This window comes from Colletotrichum karsti (genome assembly GCF_011947395.1).
Source record: "Colletotrichum karsti strain CkLH20 chromosome Unknown Scaffold24, whole genome shotgun sequence".
Classification (NCBI taxonomy): Eukaryota; Fungi; Ascomycota; class Sordariomycetes; order Glomerellales; family Glomerellaceae; genus Colletotrichum; species Colletotrichum karsti.
Window position 1 is genome coordinate 1 of NW_024065924.1, and position 22618 is coordinate 22618.

General features: G+C 54.6%; 3 protein-coding genes across 3 annotated transcripts; 1 reads left to right on the forward strand and 2 right to left on the reverse strand.

Moving 5' to 3' along the window:
• Positions 1-8819: 8819 nt before the first annotated feature.
• CkaCkLH20_07499 (malic enzyme) lies at positions 8820-11137 on the forward strand (the record flags this gene model as incomplete). The annotated part of the gene is made up of 3 exons (XM_038890216.1): positions 8820-8997; positions 9430-9860; positions 9911-11137. 3 exons carry the CDS (start codon positions 8820-8822, stop codon positions 11135-11137), a joined length of 1836 nt encoding a protein of 611 aa, XP_038744266.1.
• A 3585-nt stretch (positions 11138-14722) lies between these two features.
• On the reverse strand, positions 14723-17737 carry CkaCkLH20_07500 (GAS2 domain-containing protein; the record flags this gene model as incomplete). The annotated part of the gene is made up of 1 exon (XM_038890217.1): positions 14723-17737. The coding sequence occupies one exon, from the start codon at positions 17735-17737 to the stop codon at positions 14723-14725; it is 3015 nt and encodes a 1004-aa protein (XP_038744267.1).
• A 2905-nt stretch (positions 17738-20642) lies between these two features.
• Positions 20643-22058, reverse strand: CkaCkLH20_07501 (thiol-specific monooxygenase; the record flags this gene model as incomplete). The annotated part of the gene is made up of 1 exon (XM_038890218.1): positions 20643-22058. One exon carries the CDS (start codon positions 22056-22058, stop codon positions 20643-20645), a length of 1416 nt encoding a protein of 471 aa, XP_038744268.1.
• Positions 22059-22618: the final 560 nt, after the last annotated feature.

The following is a 22618-nucleotide window of genomic DNA, read 5'->3' on the forward strand; positions in this document are numbered from 1 at the left end:
AGGCGGCAAACGTTCTTTCAGGAGCAATCCGTATCCTGTTTTGTCATTATCGAGGATATATAAGACCATTGCTCTCGAAATACTAGTCTGAAGACGCCAGACCCGAATTAGGATGTCGGCATTGTCGTTCTAGACCGGCATTGTTGTGTAGCTGCATTTGCAAAGACTTCAATGGAAGTAATCCACAGGGGCTTTGAACAAGTCCATGCTCATTTCGATTGATCCAGCAGACTTCTGCATGTGTGTTGCCGAGCCAGAGGAAAAAGAAACAGAGAGATGTTTTATATGATGTCAGTGATTCCGGACTCTAGCAAACCGTAGCAGCACTGCTCGTTATGCACGTGAACCTTGCCGAGTACTTGAACAGTAATATTCTTTGCCGTACTGCTCATAACTAACCAGCAAGGGGGCTGTGTACTACTTCTGCAACAGATGCCTTGCGGCTGCAACAAGGTTAACGGCCACCTTCCCAGAGTGGACTTTGCCAGCAGATCTTGCTCACTACGGCTGAGAGTCGGGGATGTAGCAGCTGCTTAAAATTACAAGTACAGTCGCCATCTACGATGTATTCCACGTGAGGCATACACGGCGAGAGACAGAGAAGACGGACAAGGGATATAATGCTGGGGTGATGTGGCCGAATCCCTCATGTATCCTCGCGTTGCTCCCAACATGAAGATTACTCTGACCTAGTCTGGCGTTGAATCCGAAGATTCGAAGGGGACCCATTGCCGCTGGTCTCTCGCTGCCTGGGCGTTTTAGTGCCGGCAAGTCGTGCACTTTTATACCAGGTTCAATGTCTTTCCGAGAGGATTTCCGCTCTCGTCTGCTTGCGCTGCGCTACGACCGCGACTTGACCATGTCGACTGTTCTCTACACCAATCTCGTGCTCATAGTCGATCGCTCGCCCAGCCATCCATTTACTCGCTGATCACGCAGACAGCGGCCTCATGAAAGGCGCAGCAACGTTCTCCTCTAAGAAACCTCAGCGGTAGTTGCATCGACTCGCGGTCATTGAAAACGTCAACAATCATGTTCTCATACAACGCTGCTGCAATCGAGCGCTGGGAAGGGCGTCGCATAACGAGGGACTTCCAAGTGCTCCCCCATCAAACCCTCTCTCCGGCGTATTCATCACCACGAATACATCGCGGGCGACGAAAAATGACGAGAAAGGCTCAGGCTGAGAACGTCGAATCAAGCATCAATCCGGGAATACTGATGATTTCTTACCATCGAGGAAGAACAAAGTGACAAGAAGATCGGAATGGTGGAAGAGACACATTCAAGAGACAGGAGCTACTTTGATGTGGCTGAAAGCCAGATCTGAGCGGACAACGCGGTGGTCTTTTCATATGCATGTGACTAAGTGAAGAGTCGCGGGATATCGGATACTTCACATTCTCCTGGATCTAATGGCACGGCCAAGAAACAAACATCTGATGCTTGTTCAGTTGGCGACGTCGCCGATGGAGTGGAGACGGCACCACGGACCCGGCATCCCGCCCCGGCCGGTGACGAAACTTCGGCCGGACGCGGTCCCACTCCGATGCCGACGGCAGTCGGGTATCTCTGAAATAATCCAAGGAGTCATTCGACAGGCAAAGCTGGTTGAACAATTTAGACAACGAACAAACATCGATAGAAACTCCCGACATAAGCCCTCTCCCCCTCCCTCGTCGGAGATTCTCGGTATCTGCGTACTGGTTTCCCCTCAACGATGCCGAATCCCGTTTGTGAAACGACGAAAACGCTCTCATCCCGACTTCCAAATCAGGGCGTGTGAGAAAAACTCACGCAGGTCATGAATGAACCAGCATGACTAGAACGTCGAATTCAAGGCCCGTCTGGCGTGCCTCAAATGTCACACACACTTGAGATGGTAGGGGGCGTTGCTATATCGACCCATCCATCTCTTCTTTCCCCGGAAAATCATGTTGCAGGCATGATGACGAAAACACATCACCCTGCAACCGCTTAAACTTGTGGAAGATGTTCATTGAGCTGCGCCGCTTGGCCAGTCCTTCGCGGCATGTGACAAGCGGCAGATGTGATGAGACAGATCTTCAATGCCTGTGTAGACGTTGACCAATTGAGGAGATGTTCGGAACAAAGCCAAGTCGAGGCGGTTAGCGTGTTGCGCATGAGCTGATATCACGGATGCCTAACTTGTGACGACCATACCAGAAGCTGGTGTGTTGGAGGTTGAAGCAAATGAACCTCGGGATGGCAGGTAGTCGGACTTTCAACTTGAACGCCTCGGTCCCGGGGAGACGACTACGGGTAAGTTATGCATGATTGAAGTCACTTTTGGGGTAAGAGGAGAGCTTAGGCTAGACTGCAGTCCAGTCTTGGAGACCGTCTTGGTCCTCTAGACCTTGCCGATATCGCTTTAGTCTGCGAAGTGCAATGAGTCCATGGTTCCAGGGTCGCTTCTTTTTACAGCCAAAATGAAGAGCAAGACAGGACCAGTTCTGTCATATTTGCAACTCTTTTGCCGGGTTTTGGGAATTGCAGGTTCTGTGAGACCGCTCGCAGGGTTTGATGACTACTTGCCCTCCTTGCCAACGACTCAAGATGAGGGGTAGATGCCCTCGACACGCGGGCATCTGTCGCCCTCATGACTCTGTGACTCCAACTCTCGTGAGGAGCTCCACGATGAACAACTTTGCTCATCCGGGAAGAGTCGGGGAGACCGACGGAGGGGCTCCGAGTCTTCCCTTCTCCCGTGGGGCAGGTCGTCGTACTCAGAGCAGATGTGGGGGAACTGGAGTCTTGGACGAGGCTGTGGACGCGCAAAACTCTAACCGTCACGATGTAAAAGTCGACAATCCCATGGAGGTGCGGACTCGGGCAATGACCGAAGTTTTCCCCAAAGAAGAGCTTGCAGAGAGGACATCCAATCAGGAAGAGCAATCTCAATTGGATCTTGCATCTGGCAGTCTCTCGTTGGTGCCCGAGAATGGAAACTGGGGTAGGATGGACTCGTGGAGAGAGGTGGTGAAAAAAAAATTGGTTGGCGCGCGCCAGACCGGAGGTTGTCGGAACACCTGTGAAGGCGTGACAGCTCGAGGTTGCATCGTGCGGGGTGCGATGGCCCACCGTTAGCTCCATGCGGGGCCGGGGACGGTTTGAAGCTCCCCTCCAGCTCAAGCTCCAAGAGCCGCCAGTGGAGCGAGCTAGCGATACCGGTCTGGGTCAGAGGAACTCGAGGAGGTGCGGGATGCTGACATTTACCATTTGGAGGCACGACAGTCGCTCCGGCGTTTACCCGCTTGGACTCCACGACGAAGACACACATCGCAGGGAATTTCCGCCGGATGAGAAGGTGAGACATTGGGCTTTTGTAAGCGATATCTCTGAAAAAGCTGGAATGCGAATGTGTCCAAAGCTATTAGGTAATGTTAGGTAATATATATTGTGTCAGGACTCATGTGCGCTGTCAGCTGAACAAACGCGGTCAAAGCGGTGAGGAGGAAGGAAGTCGACACAAAGTGTTGAGCCCTGGAGTTAAGGTTGACGCGTCTGATCGTGGGTGACAAGAAGCTTGGCAGTAGTATCCAGACGCCAAGTTCGCCAAGGCGAGTTCAGGATTGCGGATGTGAAGAAGGTTGTCTCAGCACGTGCGAGAGTCTGGGGTGAATCAAGATAAGCCCAGCCGATTGCTACCTGGTGTCTCGGAGTCGTCTGAAGCTCGCAATCGTGTCTTGGTAAGAATTGAGCCTGCCTCCAGTCTTCCAGCGGCCAAAATTCGGGTTCATCATTGACGAGACGGCGTGGGCACCTTGGAAGGACGAGTTGAATTTCTCTGTGTGTGTGTGTGTGTGTGTGCGTGTGTCTGTGACAGCCGTTGCTGTGGTTGTTCAGATGGCAGGATCGCGCATTTTGCCTTTGCAAGGGAAGGGATCGGCTTGCGTCTTCCAAGAGACACAATCGGCGATCCAGCACCGATCAAAGACAATAACATGAAGACGCTTGGAGCTTCGACCGGGCTGCCGTTCAGGAGGTGCAGCTACGCGCCCCGATCCGCACCGAACCGGTCAACAAGTTCGAGATGAAAGTCTGAGAAAGACGGAAGTTGACCAGGGAGCGACGAACACCATGGCTATCTCAAGTACCTTGAACATTGCCGGTTGGCGGAAAGCGCGTGCAACGTGAACGTCCATTTAACGTGGTTTCGTCTGAAGTTTCGATCTGAAGTGCCATCAACGTCGACCGCGGTATCGTCCAGTGAAATCGAGAATCGAGACTCAAGCATAACTTCTTCTGCCTGGTTCAAAACCTTTCGAAACCGTGATTTGCGAGTGTTTGAGAAGGGTGGGGAGACGGGCGTCGAGAGAGGATGGTGCTGGAGAGTTGGCATTGGACGCGTGGAAGTCCTTGTTTCAATTCGCAGAAGATCCTCATCCGGTTTGTCATGGACGGCCCAGGACGGAAAGGAAGACGGGGTGGCAGATGGAGGTGAAGTCGGGAGGGAGCCGGGTCGGGGAAGGCAGAGCCAGGATCGGGACCAGGGGTTGCGATGCCAGGGGGGCTGAAAAATTCGGAGCCAGGCCTGGCAGTCGGTACTGGTGGAGTCGTCAGCGTGCGTTGTGGATGCACTCTGCTGTGACTTGCCGCTAAGCAGAACCCCTGTCGAGGGTATCGGGCAAAGTCGGGAGGGTCTCAAGTTTGAAGCTTGTAGGGAGAGTCATGCTGCCCATGTAGATTGTAGATGTCTCGTTCATGTACTTTCTGTCTGCTCGTCTTGCCGCCTGCATGCCGCTTATGTTGTGTTTCCCATTTCTTATCTTGATGAGTTGGAGATTTGGGGGTTTCGGTCCACCTCGCTCACGGGATGGTGGGAAGATTATGGGCAGCAAACAGTGCCAAATCGGGTGTTCAACACGAGTTCCCCGAGGACTCAGCCCGCGGGATAGAGCATGAAGCCCGGCGAGTGTCTTCACTCTGACGTATCTTTGCTACCAGCAGGGCTGGAATCATCTGACGAGCCGCTATCCCGATATCCCGCAGAGGGCGATGGGCAAGTCTCCTCGGTGGATGCTTTTGGTATCCGCCGTTGGGCTTGAATTTCGCGAGGGTCGTCTATTTTGGCTGGGCTCTGCAAATTGATCAAAGATTCCAGAAAAAATCCAAGAAAATGCCAAGGGGTGAAATACCTGCAGGCACCACACACCGTCGCATTAGTGAAGGAGACACCAGACCCCAGGCTGACAGGGGTGAGAATTCCGACGGCCGACCCGGGCCCAACAGACCGTGAGGAAGGCCGGAGGCAGTGGCAGAGCGCCCAGCCCAGCAGTGCAACACACTCCAACATTTGCCCACGGACGCCTAGGTTTGGAGGACAACGGTTCGGGACGCCGTGACAGCAGCTAGCCCGAAGAGGACGAGCGCCAACAAATCCCACGGCCGTCATTGGCTGCGAATTGAAGATTTCCCCTGCCCGTCCAAGATGTTCGTTTCAATAAGATGCTCTGGCTGGCAGTTGAAAACTCTGATCGTTGTCTCTAGTCGCGGGCTGGAACTTGTTGCTTTTCCCCAAGCAATAGTGCGACGCAGAATCGGAATAAGCAGCCGCAGAGCAGCCATGGAGGAGGCGTCCGTCGTTCATCTCGTGTCTTGTGCAGGGCGTGGCATCTTGCCGAATGGGGAATGCGACGTGGAAAGTATTGGTCAGGCAACTCCAAAGTGTCGTGTGCGCACGGAGGTGAAGTGGGTGAGTGCGAGACTCGGTTCCGGGGACCGTCGGACGGCGGATTCGAGGTTGAAGGAAGACCGGGACGGATGACTGCTTGGAAGAGTTAGCGTCGGCGAGTTGTCCGGCCGGCGCTGGGGAAATGGAGTCGATGGACTCGGTGGGACGCCTCACGAGGAAGACAAGAGTGGATTTTGAGGATGTCGTGGTCCCCAAAGTCGAGGGTTGCGTGAAGTGAGAAGTACTGCATGTACCTTGCTTGTTCGGGTGCGGATGCAGCTGCAAGGCGAGACAGGGTCGGGGGCTGAACGGACATGGGTCTGAGGGCTGCTGCCGCCTGCGTGGCTGCATGGCTGACGGACTGTGAGATTGAAAGTGCCGACATTGACACATTCGGGTCGGTTTGCGGGCATTCGTAGCCTGTGTTTGTTTGGTCGAGAGTTTGCGCCGACATCGCGCATCCTCACCGATTTGGCAAACGGGAGGGATCGGACGTCCCAACAAAACTTGAACACCGTAGGTAGGCAATTGCCAGTTCTGACCAGCTTGAACTGGTAATTAAGGCTCAATTGCAGGTTGTAATGGTGGTGATGTGTAATTGTGATAGACTGGACACGGCACTCGTCGCTCTGGTGTTGCTGTTTGCAAGGTCAAGAATTGTTGTTGTGTTTGTGAAAAAGGCAGGAAGCTGGCTGGGAGGAAAAAATAAAAAGGTACGTACCTAGGTATGTGGAGTGAGTCAAGCAAACAATCAATGGATGGGGTTCAGGGCCGATTAGCAGTGACGATGCCTCCTTTTTTGGTGCTGCTTCTTTTTTTTGATTCGCAGCTCATGGCGGCCCTTTACACAGAGGCAGGTATGAGTAATAACGGATCGATCCGATGGCCGGAGAAGCTGTCCGACTTTTTCTGGTGAGTCTTACTGGCAAGACGTCTAGAAATAGCAGTGCCTGGTGAAGTGGGAGTCAATTTTTTGTTTTTCGTGAATATGGTCGTTTTCATCAATCATCAATCACAAACAACACAATTGATGAATCAACAACAAATCAATTGAACCGGCCCTCTGATCAATTCCGGAAACAAACACACAAGTCCCTGCTCCACTCGACTCGACTCGACTGGGCTGGACTGCCGTTGGCGTTTCCGAGTGCCGTTCGTCTCGACTCTTTGGTCTGGTCTGGCATCTGCTCACAATCACACATCGAACTTATCCGCCACATCTGACGGACTTTTACCTCCATTCCACGGCCTGACTTTCAGCTCCACCGGACAGTCTGCGAATCCGAATCCTTCTCCTTTCCCAGGTAGGCAGGCCCCCTTTCTTGCAGTGGGCTGTCCGCCACGTTGCATCTCGGTCTTCTGCCCAGTCAATCAATATCCAGCCTCGCCAGCTTCTATTCTGGCATCGGGCTTTCCTTTCAGTCCCCGTTGGATGCTGGTCATCCTGGCCAATAATGAGGAATAACGCATTGTTTACGCCATTGTCAGCTGAGGAAACGGGCCGCCCACTGGATATCAGTTATTTCGTGATTGGAGACAGCTAATGATGCTTTTCCCAGGTCGCATAGAGTGAATTGTCTCTTACAGTCCACGGTCACCGTCCGCAGACGAGATATCGAGCTAGACAACGGCCCCGGATACCACTTCATTCGTTCACCCGGCGTCACCTCATCGACCTGGCACACGCCACAGCAGCAGAAAGTACTCGGTGGCTTTTACTTTGTACTCCATACGAACCCAAGTTACCTACCTACGGAGACTCCGTACCTTACCCCAAAAAGCCGTCTCGGAAAGACAAACGTCTCCAAATTCTCCCACCAAAAAATTGGGAACCTAAAAAAAAAAAAAAACACCACAACCATCAACACGAAAAGGAAAAAAAGAAATTGCCAATTCCTGGAATCGGGTCTGGCTTCCGTCTTCTCCCACCCTCCACACCTTAACGAACCCCCGTCCGAGACCCCCGTCGGCCAGGACCCTCGTCGGCCAGGACCCTCGTCGTCCCCGTTCTTCCACCCCTGGTCTCCCGGCTCCACGCCGTACACCCTCGTCCACGGTCCTGCACCATCAACAGCTGCACAATTCGACCTCCGTTGCACACCACCCACTCTTGCTTCTCCAATACGACGAATTCATCGCCTCCGTCTCCTTGGACTCCCTCCTGGAAACATTGGAAGCACATCACACAGTCGTGCTGTCGGATTCGAAATCGAAGCTCGGGCTTTTCGACTAACCACCCCCTGCTCCCGTTCCCTGCTTATTCCGCCATCCCATCTTTGCATCCCATCACTTCCCAATTCTCGTTCCTCGTCCGCCCGTTTCCCTCCTATTACCTGGTATCCCGTACTAAGACCTCTTGGTCTACCTCAAAGTACCCGGTACCTTACCCCTTCTGCCGCCGCCGCCCCTCGCCGTCAGCCAACGTCCCTGAAACTGCGTTGAAACCCCCTTCTCCCTCTCATTCTCACATCCTTCATTACACATGGGTCTAAGTCCAAGTACCTGGCTGGGCAAGCCATCTAGAACCCGTCCAGTTCACAAGGTTTTAAACCGACTTTTCCTCGTCCACGGCCCAGTTGCAGGGAACACGACGCTCTCCTCCTCTGTTGGTCCATTCAATGCGACTCTCGATACTCCACGCTCTCACCATACTCTAAATTACTCTACTGCGCCTTGTCCGAAGCCTGCAACCCGCTCTCCAACGCCTGCTCTTCCATCCGCCGCCGCTCTTGCGCCTACGCCTGCAACTTCTCCCTCTCCGAGTCGTTTGCCTCGTCAGATTCCTCCCACTTCGTGTCATTCCGGCCGGTCCCATTACACCACTCTGCATACGAACACTCCTTCTCCTCGCCTGCTTCGCCGCAGAGCTCCAACAACTACTAATTACCTCGTCCCGTCACCCACTTCCGCCTCCTCTTTCTTCTCCGCATCACTCCCTCCGACACATGCGCCGGTAATGTCAATGGCGTCGTATCCTTTTAGCTCATCCAGCTCATCAGACATCTCTACGCCCCGGTCCGCTTCGCCTTCGCATTCGTCCGTCGCCTCTGCCCGCTCCTCTCGCTCGTCTATATCTAACAAGCGTATGTCCATGTCCAGTCGCAGGATGACGGACTTCAACCCAATGTCTTCTGTCGACATCAACGCCATTGAGGAGAAGATGAGAATGGCTTCCCTCGACCAGCACCGCGGTTACGCCCAGAACACCTTCGGCGAAGTCCAGCAGTTCCGCAACCCGGATCCCATTCCCAAGTCCCAGGCCACTGGCTACCAGGTCCTCAAGGAGCCTCTCTGGAACAAAGGTGAGTTGACAATTGCACGATTCATCCCATACCCTACCTGCCTTAGGGCATCAGTCTGCCTCCCCCCACCACTTACACACTCATGCACGGGAGCTTCAACGTGCCGCTGCCCGCACTGAACCTGCTGCGTCCGCGCACCTGCACCTCACTGCACCGCACTGGCTTCCCCAACATATCGTATCCCTTCAGTCTGCACCATTCTATATAGCCTCCCTTCTTTTGCTCTTCCCACTTTCTGCCCCTCTTCCTCCTCCTCCTCACCCCCAGTACACATCCCCCGCATGGCTTCCTCACTTCCAGGACGCTCTTGTCGTCTTCCCTTCTCCCCTCTCCAGCATCTTCAACCCCGCCGCCAGCTCCCTCTCCTCAAGCCTCTGTCGTCCTCGTCAACTATTCACACTTCATCCAAACTAACCGCCATGGTCGAATCAGGTCTCTCCTTCACCCCCGAGGAGCGTGTCAACAAGAACCTCACCGGCCTCATCCCCCACACCATGGAGAGCCTCCAGACGCAATGCGAGCGTGCCATGAAGATGATCAACACTCGCTCAACGCCTGTTGACAAGTACCTCTACCTGTCTTCCCTCAAGGCCCAGAACTTCGACCTGTTCTACCGTCTGCTGATGGACAACATCCGCGACCTCATGCCCTTGGTCTACACCCCTACCATTGGCGACGTCTGCCTGCAATACTCGACCCTCTACACCCGCCCCGAGGCTCTGTACATCTCCATCAAGCAGCGCAAGTCCATCCGCACCATGCTCCGCAACTGGCCCTACCCCAACCCTGAGATTTGCGTCGTCACCGACGGCTCTCGTATCCTGGGTCTTGGTGACTTGGGTGTCAACGGTGTCGGTATCTCCGTAAGTAAACTTTGTCTTGGTTCAATTGAATCAGTGCTAATAATTCACAGATCGGCAAGCTCGCTCTGTACACCGGTGCTGCTGGTATCCACCCCGAGAACACCCTGCCCATCGTCCTCGACACCGGAACCAACAACGAGAACAACCTGAAGGACCCCTTCTACCTCGGAATCCGCTCCAAGCGTGTTTCCGTGGCCGAGCAGCAGGCTTTCATGGACGAGTTCATGGAGGCTGTCGCCGAGGTCTACCCCAACATGACCGTCCAGTTCGAGGACTTCGAGTCCGAGAAGGCCTTCAACTACCTCGACCGCTACCGCAACAAGTACCGCTGCTTCAACGACGACATCCAGGGAACTGGTGCCGTTGTCTTGGCTGGTTACATCAACGCTGTCGAGCTCTCCGGTGTCCCCATCGAGGAGCAGCGCCTGGTCTTCATGGGAGCTGGCTCCGCCGGTGTCGGTGTCGCCAAGCAGCTCGTCGAGTACTACACCAAGCGTGGTCTCAGTGAGCAGGCTGCTAGGGACAAGTTCTGGCTGGTCGACACCAAGGGTCTCGTTACCAAGGACCGTGGTGACAAGCTCGCCGAGCACAAGAAGTACTTCGCCCGTACCGACAACAACGGCCACCAGTTCCGCACCCTGGAGGAGGTTATTGAGTACGTTAAGCCTAGTGCTTTGGTCGGTCTCACTGCCACCTTCGGTGTTTTCACCGAGTCCGTTATCCGTGCGCTCAAGGCTTCCGTCGATGCCGGAGGTCTCGGCCGCCGCCCCGTCCTCTTCCCCCTCAGCAACCCCCTTACCAAGGCCGAGTGCACCTTCGAGCAGGCCATCCAGTGGACCGACGGCACCGTCATCTTCGCCTCCGGCTCTCCGTTCTCCCCCGTCACTGTCAAGAGCAAGGAGGGTGACTCCATCACCTACCACCCCAACCAGGGCAACAACGTCTACGTCTTCCCCGGTCTGGGTCTCGGTGCCATTCTCGCCAAGGCCACCAAGGTCACTGACGACATGGTCTACACCTCCGCTGCCGCTCTTGCCGGTTCTCTGAACGCCGACGAGATCCACAAGGGCCTCATTTACCCCCGCATTGAGCGTGTGCGCGACGCCAGCTTGATCGTCGCCCGCGAGGTCATGAAGGCCGCCCGCAGAGCCGGCGTTTCCCAGCTTCCGGAGTCCCAGTGGGTCGAGTGGGAGGAGTGGGGTGACGTCGCCCTGAACGCCTGGATCAAGGACCGCGTCTACGACCCTGTCAGCTTTTCCGAGAGGAGCCGCATCTAAGACCGAAACCCCGATTTTTGGGAACCCCGCGTGGACAGATTGAGTTGCATTTACGGACCTAAAACGGCTAGGACAGGAATTACCTGAGATGTTTCTCAGCGAGTTGGTTTTTATTTTTTGGCGTTGGGGTAGGCATTCGGGGCCTTGCTTTCACCGTCCCCGAAAATTTGAGCGGAGGGATGCCACATTTTCATCGTCACCGAGAGGGACGACAACGCTTTTTTTTCACACACACACAAGAACGCCCCCAGAGAATTGCTTCTCTGCGCATGCCACCAGACACCGAGCGCGTTGTCGCTCTGGACTTTGATTCCCGGCATTTTTAGTTGATCTCCAATAGAGGAGGATACGGAGGGTGATCAGGATTCGCGTTAATACTTCCTAATGAGTCTCCGAGGCTGAATGGAAACGCGACATAGAAAATAGATTTCAATACCTCTACAAGCTTGACCCTATCGTGACATGCATTTCCATCTCAACTGGCAACCCTCCCTGTCCCTCATTCTAGGTTGGGCAGCCTCGGTTCGGAATCATTATCAACAAACCTCGGCCATCAAATCCCGTCGTCTCCAAATCTCCTCGACGGGGAGACTTCATGTCGTCCAGCAGATCCCCAAAAACTCCCCGCACGCACCTGGTGCAACCATCTCACATCTCCTACCCCAGCTGGCCCCAATAATTCCTCTCAAGGCTGAACCACCTCCGTCCGAACTGTGTTGGGGAAGACTGTTGGGGGTGAAGAACTACCCCTAATAACCCCTGAAGTACCTTACCTTCGCACTAGCCCGGACTAGGTAGAAGAGCGCATGCCGAAGCTTGCTGCTGGAGTGCCTCGTCTGAAATGAATGAATCAACTCTTCTTCGGCCGAGACAAGAGACGAACAAAACCCGGGAGGGGCGCATGGCGCTAGAGAACCGTCAGAGACATAACGACGTAAAAGTTCACAGACAGTTCCGCATGAGAATGCATATGAAGACGCTTCGAATATCTACAGGCTTGTTTGTTGTTAATACGACTAACGTCATACGTCGACTCGTTGGTCCCCTTCTCTCGGGGGAGTGGGGGAGGAGGAAGAGCTGGGGTAAGCTGTCAGTCACACCCTGATTAGGTTGTCGCTCGGCACCTCGGTAAAGGGACGGACGGAGCTTGGACGGCGTTGATGTGACATGCTTTCCGGGTTGTTTCAAGAGCTCTGCTGAAGCTACCTTACCTTACTACTTACCCAGCACAACAAATAAGAAACAACACTATTCATCGGTTGATTACTATTCTCGGGATTACAACAATCAGCCCAAAAAAACAAAACCGTTGAATAAGAAAACATCGGACGGAGACCTCGAAAGCTTAAGCAGCCCCCCCGTTTCGGCCCCGGCTCGGGATTTACTCCACGGACACCCCCGCCTTCGACGACACGGCATCGGGAACCAACGCCCCCCTGCTTCCAAGTCGCACTACCCATCCCATCGGTGAACCTGCGGTTCGCCGGGCGGCATGTGTAGTGTTGACAAGGAGCTTTTGCGTTGTGGATTGTGTGGGTGGTGACGGGCAGTGAGAACCGACTGCGGCAGGGATGGGGATTTTCTCCTCCCCGTTTTCCTCCGCATGTTGGGCTGATGGAGAGGGAGGGAGGGGTGAAGGGAGAAGGGACTGAGCCGTGTGCAAGGGTGTGTGTGTTATTCTGGGAGGAGATGGACCAGGGTAGGACCAACGTTCTCCCGCTACACGCCCTCCTCCTTCAACTTCTCAGAGCTTGATATCAGGGGTCTTACGGTCCGGTCCTCACGTGCCGGGGACGGGGCCTCAGAGGGAGTACGGGGAACGGGGAGATGATGCCGTCTGTTAGTTCCGGGGCAGTAGGTTCATAATGACTACCGGCCCATTCCCACGTCTGGTCGAGTTCGAGGGTTGCTTCGGTATTACGCCGAAGCTCCTTCGGGGTGTTCTTTCGGGGTAATATTTCGGGCTAATGTGAAAGCTGCCGTCCCGTTCCATCTCGTAGATTTTTCCTTCGTCAACATAACATTGATTATGGAAGAAAGCTGTGGGGTTTATCTACACCAGTCAAACAGAGCGGGCATGTACATCTCAGGCTTTCCAGCACATAGCGGCATCAGCGATTGCTGATTGTTCCGAGTCGAGCACCTCTCGATCCCCCCTCCCGCAACCCCGTAGACCAAAAAGCCAAAATGTCAGCAACGTCCCATCGCCAAGCTCTTATGCTCTTGACGGAAGTCTATCAGTATCAACAGCCATCGGCCTCGCACCCACGAAATGGAGGATGAAGTCCGGCGCTGCGGGATCTCATTGTAACCTCTTGTACCACTTACCCCAGAGCACAACTGTCCAGACCTGCTCTTCACCACCTACCGAGAGAAGAGAAATTCCACGTCACGGTTCTGAAAGAGAGAGGGGAGGAGGCTGTTCCGTCTTTTTACCAAGACGCGAATCAAAGCTCGCACTCGAAACCACCACTTGTTGTCTTATGAAGAGGCCGCCCGTATAATGTGTGTACCAAACTAATAGTGTAATCAGTCATTTCCCGCAGCGTCGGGTTTCCGATGGTGAACACATTTGTTCCGTCTGCATACAAACTCTTCAAATACCGGTTGGGGTGACGTTGATTGCCCTCAGAAGCTGCGATGTATCAGCTAACGTCACGAATCATCTCTCCTTCCCCCATATGCTCCCACCCTCACGATCACTTGCCTCACACAACCCCAAAGAGCAGCGTTAGCATTGCTCCCATCGGCTCAACCGATTAATAATGTACCCACCCTAACACACCCCGAAAGAAACCAGAACACGGATCCGAGAACCTCTCGTGGCAAATAGACCTAGTTGGCTCATAAACTATATATGCGTCGTCTTCTCCGCCATCTCGTAGGCCATATACGACTCATTTGCACGGCTTCCTCAAGATCACTATGTAGTCTCACGCGTGAGTTGCTGAATGATGGTAATTCGAAAGGCATTACGCGGGCATCTTATCGAGGTTATGAATGGAGACGCGAGGTACAAAGTCAAACAGGCATCTTGAGGTTCGATTTGGCTCCTAAGGCTGCCAATGTCTAGCACTCGCGAGCGAACTATTACCATATTGGGGTCACTGTTTAATGGAAAGCGAGTAGGTCGAAGCGATGTCATCCCTGGGAATGTATCAGAGCTTGCGTTTATAGTATAGAACTTGACTTGATTTGGTTTTCAGCTGCCTAGCATTCCCAGTCCGATAACATGCATCTAGGAAGGGAAATGGGGGTATTCCGTATGAATGACAAAACAAGGAAACGACGTGCTGTGAAAAGGGATGATGTGGCTGATGGCCGAGTGAATGATGAAAAAAAGGCCAGGCTATTCTGACGTAGCAAAACTCCAAGCTTCAGTATGATATAATGAGATGTTTCCCACGGCACGATTCGCCTCGTGATGCTGACCGACAAGCCCCTAACTCCCTGTATGCATGCATAAAGCATCCCCGGACCTCCTGATTCCGTCACATCAAAGATCATGTTGATGATTTCGCGCTCTTGGTGACAATCCTGCCGTCGTACGCCTCATATTTGTTTTCCCAACTGCAAAGACTCGACTCAGCCTTTCCGGAAAAGCCGTTTCGTACCTCCAACCTTGCCCATTTCGCCAAATTCAGAATTCTTGCGCGTCTCGCCGCTAGCAAGTCGCACCTTCTCCTTGACACTTTCGACCCATGCGCGACTTTCCTCACTCATCTCGACCTTACGGCCAGTCGGACCTGCGAGGCCAAGGAATGAGCTGTCTTCTTCGGCCCAAGCGTGTGAGCTGGCTCGCGAACGGTTGGAATCCTCTGAGGACGGCGTGAACTTGTCGGGGATAGGAGGCACGGCAGGGGTCTGAGGGAGGCACATCGGGGCAGACGTGTTCGATAGATCGGCCGCGCCGAAAGATTTCCTAGCCTTTCGTACGTGGAGGGGCGTCATCGGGGACATGTCCATCGCCGAGGCCGGGCGGCTCTGGGGACTCGAGCCTATTCCCCGGCTGTGGCTGGTGGGAGGACGAGGGATGTCCTGAATCTCGACCTTTGCCTTGTCTGCCCTCCCGGTCGAACGGCGACCGTGGTGGGCAGCGTACTCCTTGAGATACTCTCCAAGATCAGCCCAGCCACCACCAACACGGACCATGACACGCTCCCCGTTCTCGCCAACACAGCGAATAAAAAGCTTAATGGGGGCCTCGCCAGTTGAACGAGAGAGATGATAGACCTTGATGTCCTGTCTACTCTGCGGGCGTTTCGGTCTCGGGTTCTTAGCGTACGCGGGAGCAAGAGTCAGGAATGGCGTCGTGGCTCGCGATGAGGCCCTCGACGTCATGGAAAGGCTGGAGGCGGATCTCCGGATAGGCTCTCTGGACGGTTTCTTGAGCCGTTTGGCAGGCAAATCCGGAGGAGGCGGGTTGAGGTTGATCTTCGGAGGACCGGAAGCCAGCTTGATGTTGGCCGGGATGGAGTCGAGAATATCGCTGATTTGCTGCCGAAGGTGGTCGTCTGATCTGAGATCGGAGGGCTCTCTAGGCGGAGGAATGTTTGTGAATGAGGTGTCGAATTCCTCTTCCATAAAGGACGATTCGAGGGGGAGCGCTGGAAGCAAGCCGTCGCCTTGAGGACCAATCATCGGGCTGGCACTATCTTGTCGATAAGTAGGTCGGAACGGCGGCGAGCTTGGCGGGCTGATGTTCATGAATCGCTCGGTGGCAGCCTTTTGACGCGAAACCTCGGAAGGCCTCTGGCGCGGTAGAGGTGGCGAGGCAGATACTTCAGGGACATCGCTGGTGGCTTCCGCGAGTAGACTGGTGTGACCGAAGATGACAGTGGACGACTGAGAGGCGTTGCTTCCCCGCCGCTCTGGGCGAATGAGAGGTGGGAGCTCTATCTCGTCCTCGCTCTCAGGGGTATCGGAGAGGATTTCCACAGCCTCATCTTCATCAGAGGAGGAGGAAGACCCCATGGTTGCCTTTTCTTCCAGGGAGGCCTTGGCGACGGGCAAGGGGATTTCTTCCTTCATTTCGCCTTCGCGAGTGCTAGCATTGCTGCTTTTCTTGGTGCTCTCTTCGTTACGAACCTCGGCCAGCGGAGCCCGCTTGGGCTTCAGGGCCTCAGAAGAGCCATCGAGGCCAGTTGTCGTGGACAGCGTCTTCTTTTGAGCTTGAAAATGGGAGGGAGACACTTCGATGGCTTCTTCGTCAGAGCCCTCGGACTGTTCAGGAGTGGCATCCGCATGGAAAATGATGGAATTGGTCTCGCTCTTGTCCATGAAGCTGTCATCCTCAGGTAGGTTGATCTTGATAGGCACGGGTAGAGTCACAGTCCTGGGGTCGTCTTCCACGACTGGCAATGAATTGACGGCGCTGCGAGGTTCAGCTTCTGCATCCCTCGTGACCTCCTTGGCAGACTCGTTGTTGACCTCATTGGCCTGTTTGTCGACTGGTATCCTGGCGGCCACTTTGGTTGTTTCGTTGACGGACGCTTTTGCAGGTTCCTCTGCGGCGCGTACGGCAGATTGCTTTGGCCGCATGAGTTTCGCCCATTCCCCCTCTCGAATTTTGCGTTCTCCTACAGAAACCCATTCTGCGTAGCTCCGTTCAATCGTTTCCATGCGATCCAGCCAGTCGTCGGGCAATGTGTCCTGCAGGCCCTCCAGGCTGTCGAGCATGTAGTCAAGGCTTCGTCCAGACTTTGTAATTTGCTTTTCCAACACGGATTTGACAACGGTATAAGCTTGCTTCAGCCGTGACAAGTCGTCGTCTTCAGTACCATCTTCCGCTGATGGCGTATTTGCTGGAGACGAAAGGACATTCCACGCAGACTGAAGTGCGAATTCCGCCTCGGCGATGCCGGCGAGCAGGGCTGGTATGCGACGGAGGACAGAAAGTCGAATGTGCCAGACTTTCAATAGGCGGCAAAGCTTGGAGAGATTTGGCAACGCCTGGATGATAATGGCCGTAAGAAGAGCCGTGAGATCGTCCATGCGATTGTATGAGAGCATCGATGAAATGGAGCGCGTATCCGAGACCGGCGTCCCTGGTCTCGATAACGGAATGATGTGGCTGTGCATGACATGACTTTTAATATCCTCGATTTGTAATTCGTCCATGTCGTGTGAGATACCATCTACGCGGCCCTCGTAGCGGATGACGTCTTCGGCCGGCAAACTCCCCATATATTCGGATTCGGGTCCGTCTTCAGAGCCCAGACCGTCATCCTGGCCTGAGAGTTTCCTCCTCTTTGCGTCGGGCATCTCGAAGCCCACAGAACCACCGGATTCGGGCCAAGGCCAATCGGACAGCTCCTCGAGCCATTCGTATATCTTCCGGCTGGCAACAGCAGCGCGCATGGCGAATTCCTGTTCGCTGACGGTACAGTTGTCGAGACATTGCTTGAGCTCGGTGCTGGGTGATTGGAGCATCTCGACGGCGGTCATGGGGGTTAGGCGGTTCAGCAATTCATCGTTGGTACGGTTGTGGGCGTGGGCGTGGTTGTGGTTTGGCGAGTAGTCGGAAAGGCGGTACTGGCGCCTCGGCGGCTGCAGCTGTTGGCCCGCGCCGGGGGTGGCGGGCGGCGGAGGGTCGGTCATGGCGTTTGTGTTTGTTGCTGTGAATTTAGTTGTCGAACGGGCGGTTGCGAGGTCGAGAGAGCGGGCATAGCTGGCTTCTATGAGCCTGGAAAGAAAAGAGTCTGGGTGAGAATGGCCATGTCGCGGATCATCGGCGGTGTTTGTGGACGGTCGTCATAATCGAAGGAAGCCGAGATGACCAGCCTTTCTCTTTCCGCCTTCTCCCTCTCTTGCTGTATCTCGTCCGGGCGCAGCTGGTCTAAGACTGTTCGCGGCTTGGTGGAAGGCGGGTTGTCGCACACGGGCTCGCACCTTCGGGAGTGCCTGTCGTTCGCTCGGGTAGTCGCAGGATGATCCAAATCGCAGCCGCGTCAGTGGTCTGGCGTCTTACGAAAAAGAAATGGCGGCGCGGATCGGTTTCCCGGGGATGCAAGGGATCGCAGGTGGTTCTTGCTGAAGAAAAAGGAATGGGAGGAGGGATACGGATGCCAAGTAGGTGCGTTGGGTAAGGTAGATAATGTAGGTAAAGTAATGTAAGGTGAGGAATCCGTATGTAGGGAGTGATAGGGTAAGGGAAGGAAAGAATGAGTGACTGTGAGAAGTGACGATGATGATGGATGGTGAATGAATGAAGGCAGGTAGGCAGTCAAGATGTTTCGCGTCAGTGAAGGAGGACAATGCGAATGGACGGGCAGAGAATAAGAGGGATAGACAGGTAAAAGGAGATGGACGTTTCGTGTTGCAGAAAGAAAGAGGAGATTTATTAATTGGATTAATGGAATATTGGGTGCAGGTTACTGCCGGGGGTTGGAATGGATGGGCTGGTGAAGCCAGGTACCCGAGACCAGAAGACCAGGAATGGGTTCGGGGTGGATTCGCTGGGCCAGATTTGGTGTGGGTGAGCCTGCCCTGAGCCTGGTTTGATCGGTTCGTGTGGAGATGCTGCGAATTAACAGGCCTCCAACATCCCCGTCATGCAGAGCGCTTGCGACAACCAGCCAGTCCGGGACTCCCACGCTCGACATTACGGATACAACACATCACTGCCACTGCCAGCGAGGCTCAAGTCTCAAGCACGAATACCTCAGGCCCGGCGGGCTACGAGAAAAAATACCACCACGACGGCGAATGGGCAACTATCGAATTCGGACCAACTTGGCCTTTGGCGGATCCTGCAAAGAAAACTCTTTCTGCAGCCAGACGGTGACCTGACATGTGTCTCTCCAATATGGCTGACGCCGTTGGCCATTAGGGTGGCATCTAGAGGGGGACCGGACTGGCGGTGGGCTGTTCCTGCTCCTGTTCCTGCAAGACCTGCATTCCATTCTTCAATTGTCATCATGATGCTTGCAAATCCATGCGGCCCATGGTGCTATACTATGTTTTCCGTGCTCATCATGCTGGGAATGCGATGGGTGTCCCTGTCTGAGCTTGATGCAGCCCGTTCTGCCAGCCTCCGACTGCCTGCAGCCAGGACCAAAAAGAGGTCAATGTCTAGGAATCCCGGACTGGTGTATACCTTACGGATACTTCCAGCAGGTCTGAGAAGAGGCTTTTTTATTCCGCCTTATCCAGCAGCATGCAGCTCTGGATGCACCCTGCAGAAGAGCCCCGTCCTCCCAGCCTCAACTTATCCACGTATGCTATTCGCCTGCATTCGTCAGCTCACCTCACCTTACCGTACGGCGGTATGCTGTACAGTCACCTGAAGACCGGATATTAAGCTTGTCCTTAGTCGGTCCATCTCGACGCGCTCTCCTTGTCCTCCTCACGTCGCGTCTCCTCCTCCTCCTCCACGTCCGATGAGATGAGACGACATGCACGACATTCGACGCTCGGATGCAGCTTTTTTGCTGCCTGATCTATCCGTATCTGCCAGACTTGCATGTCTCTGTCACAGTTACATGGACCAAGACCACGGATAAGAGGTCGTCAAACGAAACACAGCTCTGTCTGAGCTCTCAACAACAAAACAGAGCTTTCGGGAAGCTTTCCGACTAGCTGCTTGAGGCGTGAGCTTGCAAAAAATAGAGCTCTCAATCGCGTCGAGAAAAGTCACCACCAGAGTCTGAGCATGGACGACACCAACCAGAAAAGATCAGCGACGCCAGCCAATCCTCGTTTCCGGCGATCCTCATCCCCCCACTGCGGCCACCTTATTTGCCCTGCTATCGCGCGCCCAGCAAGGACCGGAGCCCGGTACTCGCACTCATTGGATGTTTGACACGACCTCCAACCTTTCAGACCTTCCCATCCATGTTTCGCGCATTGCTTCTGTCAGATGCCAGTCTAAACCACCAAACGAAGCGCATCGCCGGGACGCTCGCTCGCCCGCTCTCCGTTCGCTTCACATTGACACCTGCCAGACAATGGCCAAACCCGACGACGACTGACTCTCGGCCTCGGCTCTGCTCATTTCCCTGCGAAATATGACCTCCCCGCTGTTATTAAACATTCCTTACGATTGCCGTTGGCTGGCCCGGAAACGCGCTCGGGACCATCTCGCCTGACAGCTCCCCTTGTCCCGCTAACCACACATTCGGTTACCTCACCCCTGGAGCTCTCAAATTGAACACGAGGGGTCCTGGCCTGGTAAGATGGGCCCTTTCGGCAAGCTCCAGTCTCGGCTTCTAAAAACGAACACTCCTTCTCGCCATGGGTTTGACGACATTCGTGGGGACCAGGAGCTTGTCTTCCTTCTCATGTTCGTCACTACAGCTACCGCCGATGAGCCGCGGCGGGCTGGGGCTCTATCGTCTCACCATCAAGATCCGTAACCTCCTTGCGCCGCTGGCCTTGTGGATATAAATTTTTGGGTACTCATCGTATGTACTTGTATATGTTGCTCCATGTGAACTAGATGTCGCCGGCCGAGTCTAGATCTATCCGCACCGCTTATGCTTGCACAACACAAAGCTACGCATATCTACAGTTTAGACGGGAGGAACTTCCACTTTCCCTTTCCCGGATAGACGAATCCAAGCTCCTTGAGTGTCGTGGCATTTCCTCCCTGCTTCTCGAACTCTTGCTTGGCGTAGTAGTAGATGCTCCTCTCCCAGAACTGTTCGTCATGCCAGTATGGAGGCTCCTTTCCAAGCTTCGTCGACTCTATCGCCCAGTCGTGCAACGAGTTGAGGAAACGACCATCGTCGCCGTCGTCGACGAGCACGTGTATGTTCTTGTCGCCGCGTCTCTTGAAGAGCGCAAGCTCCCAATCTTCCTGTTCTTCGATGGACGGGAGTTTCAAATTGTTCGACCAAACCGCCCCGAGGACAGCAGCCTGTGTTTCGGTCAATGGCCACGGGACCGTTTTCACCAACAGGCCGGCGAAGGCCAGGGTTGGGTGCTTGATGAGGAACAGGTGCTGGTACAAGTTTCTGACGCCTTTGCCGGTCGTCAATAGGTTCGGCTTCAGGACTTCCGGGAGAAACGGGAAGCTGAAGAAAAAGCCGGTGCAGTAGATGACGGTAGAAATGTCCTCCTCGATGGTTCCGTCGTCGAAACGGACTGCCTTCTTCTCCGGCAGGTACTCTGCAATCGCGGGTACTTCGATGACCCCGATGTGATCCACCTTGTCTGGTGGAGTCGGATGGTGAACCGAGAGCAGCACCTTGTCCGCCAGCGGGCTGATTTGGCGGGCGATGTCGAGGCCCGAAGGTCCGTTGCCGACCACGATCACCTTTTGCCCAGCGAAAGGCTCCGGCACCCGGTAGTTCTTGGAGTGCAAGATGGCGCTGGGGTGAGCTTCGTGGTAGGCCTTGATGCCCTTGACATCCGGAATGAAGGGCACGTCGTAGTGCCCGTTCGCTATGACGACGGCGTCGTATGTGTCGCTGAAAACCCGGCCGGTGACGGTGCAAGCTGCCGTTATGACCCACTTATCCCGGCCATTCTCCTCTCGGAGGTCGAGCGTCTTGACCTGGTGAGAGAACTTGATGAGGTGTCTCACGTCTTTTGAATATCTCACGAGATACTCGTAAATGGCCTGCCTCGAGGGAAAAATCCATGCATCATCAGGGAACGGCGTGTCCTTGTAGAGCATAGTCGTCTTGACGGTGTTGGCGTGGAGCGTGCCGTACATCGGGGTGGGGAACACGGGAGGCTCATCGGGATTAGGCCGGATCGGAGGGTCCTGCGGACAAAACGGATCCGTCTGGGGGACATGGAGAGAAGTCGTCGGGTGCTCGCTATAGTTCCAGACGCCGCCTACTTCGGCCTGCTGCTCGAAAACGACAATGGAATCGAAGCTCCCCTGTGCCTCGAGGTACCGCGCGGCAGCGAGACCCGTGGGGCCTCCGCCGATGACCGCGATCTTCTTTACGTCGAACGGAAGGGCGCTCATGTTCGGCGGTTTGTAAGACGGCGACAGCGCATGAACGAGCGCGTTGGCGTGGACCTTGCCTGTCTCACAATCGGGCGCCTGCAACGGTCGAGGGCGCGGTTTAAGAGTGACAGCGACAACATGCCATGCCCCACGAGGTCGTAGTGCGTTATATCGGCGGGAAATCACCTAATCGGTTGGAATCGGACTGGGTGGTGGACACCGGCGGGTGGCGGAGATCCCTTCGCCCTCTATCGCATCCGGGTTGCAAAACATCCCACTATTTGTTTCAATTGGATGCTTTGACATGAAGACACATTGCATGTCAACATATTTGCAAGGCATGCCTATTCTGGTCCGGGGGAAAGCAAGCTTCCAACGTCAGATGGTGATTGTCGACAAGGTCTATCCAAGAGAATCACGTGGACTGCATGGATGTAATATCCTTAGTCAGCATTTCCGTCTTCCTGGCAGTCTTATCGATAAGCGAGGGCCGCGCCCCCACACCGCTTTCCGCTTCCGCCGCGCGCCTGCTTGTGGGTCCTGAAGCACGCCGGGCACCAAGCTTGAGCTTCCCTTGT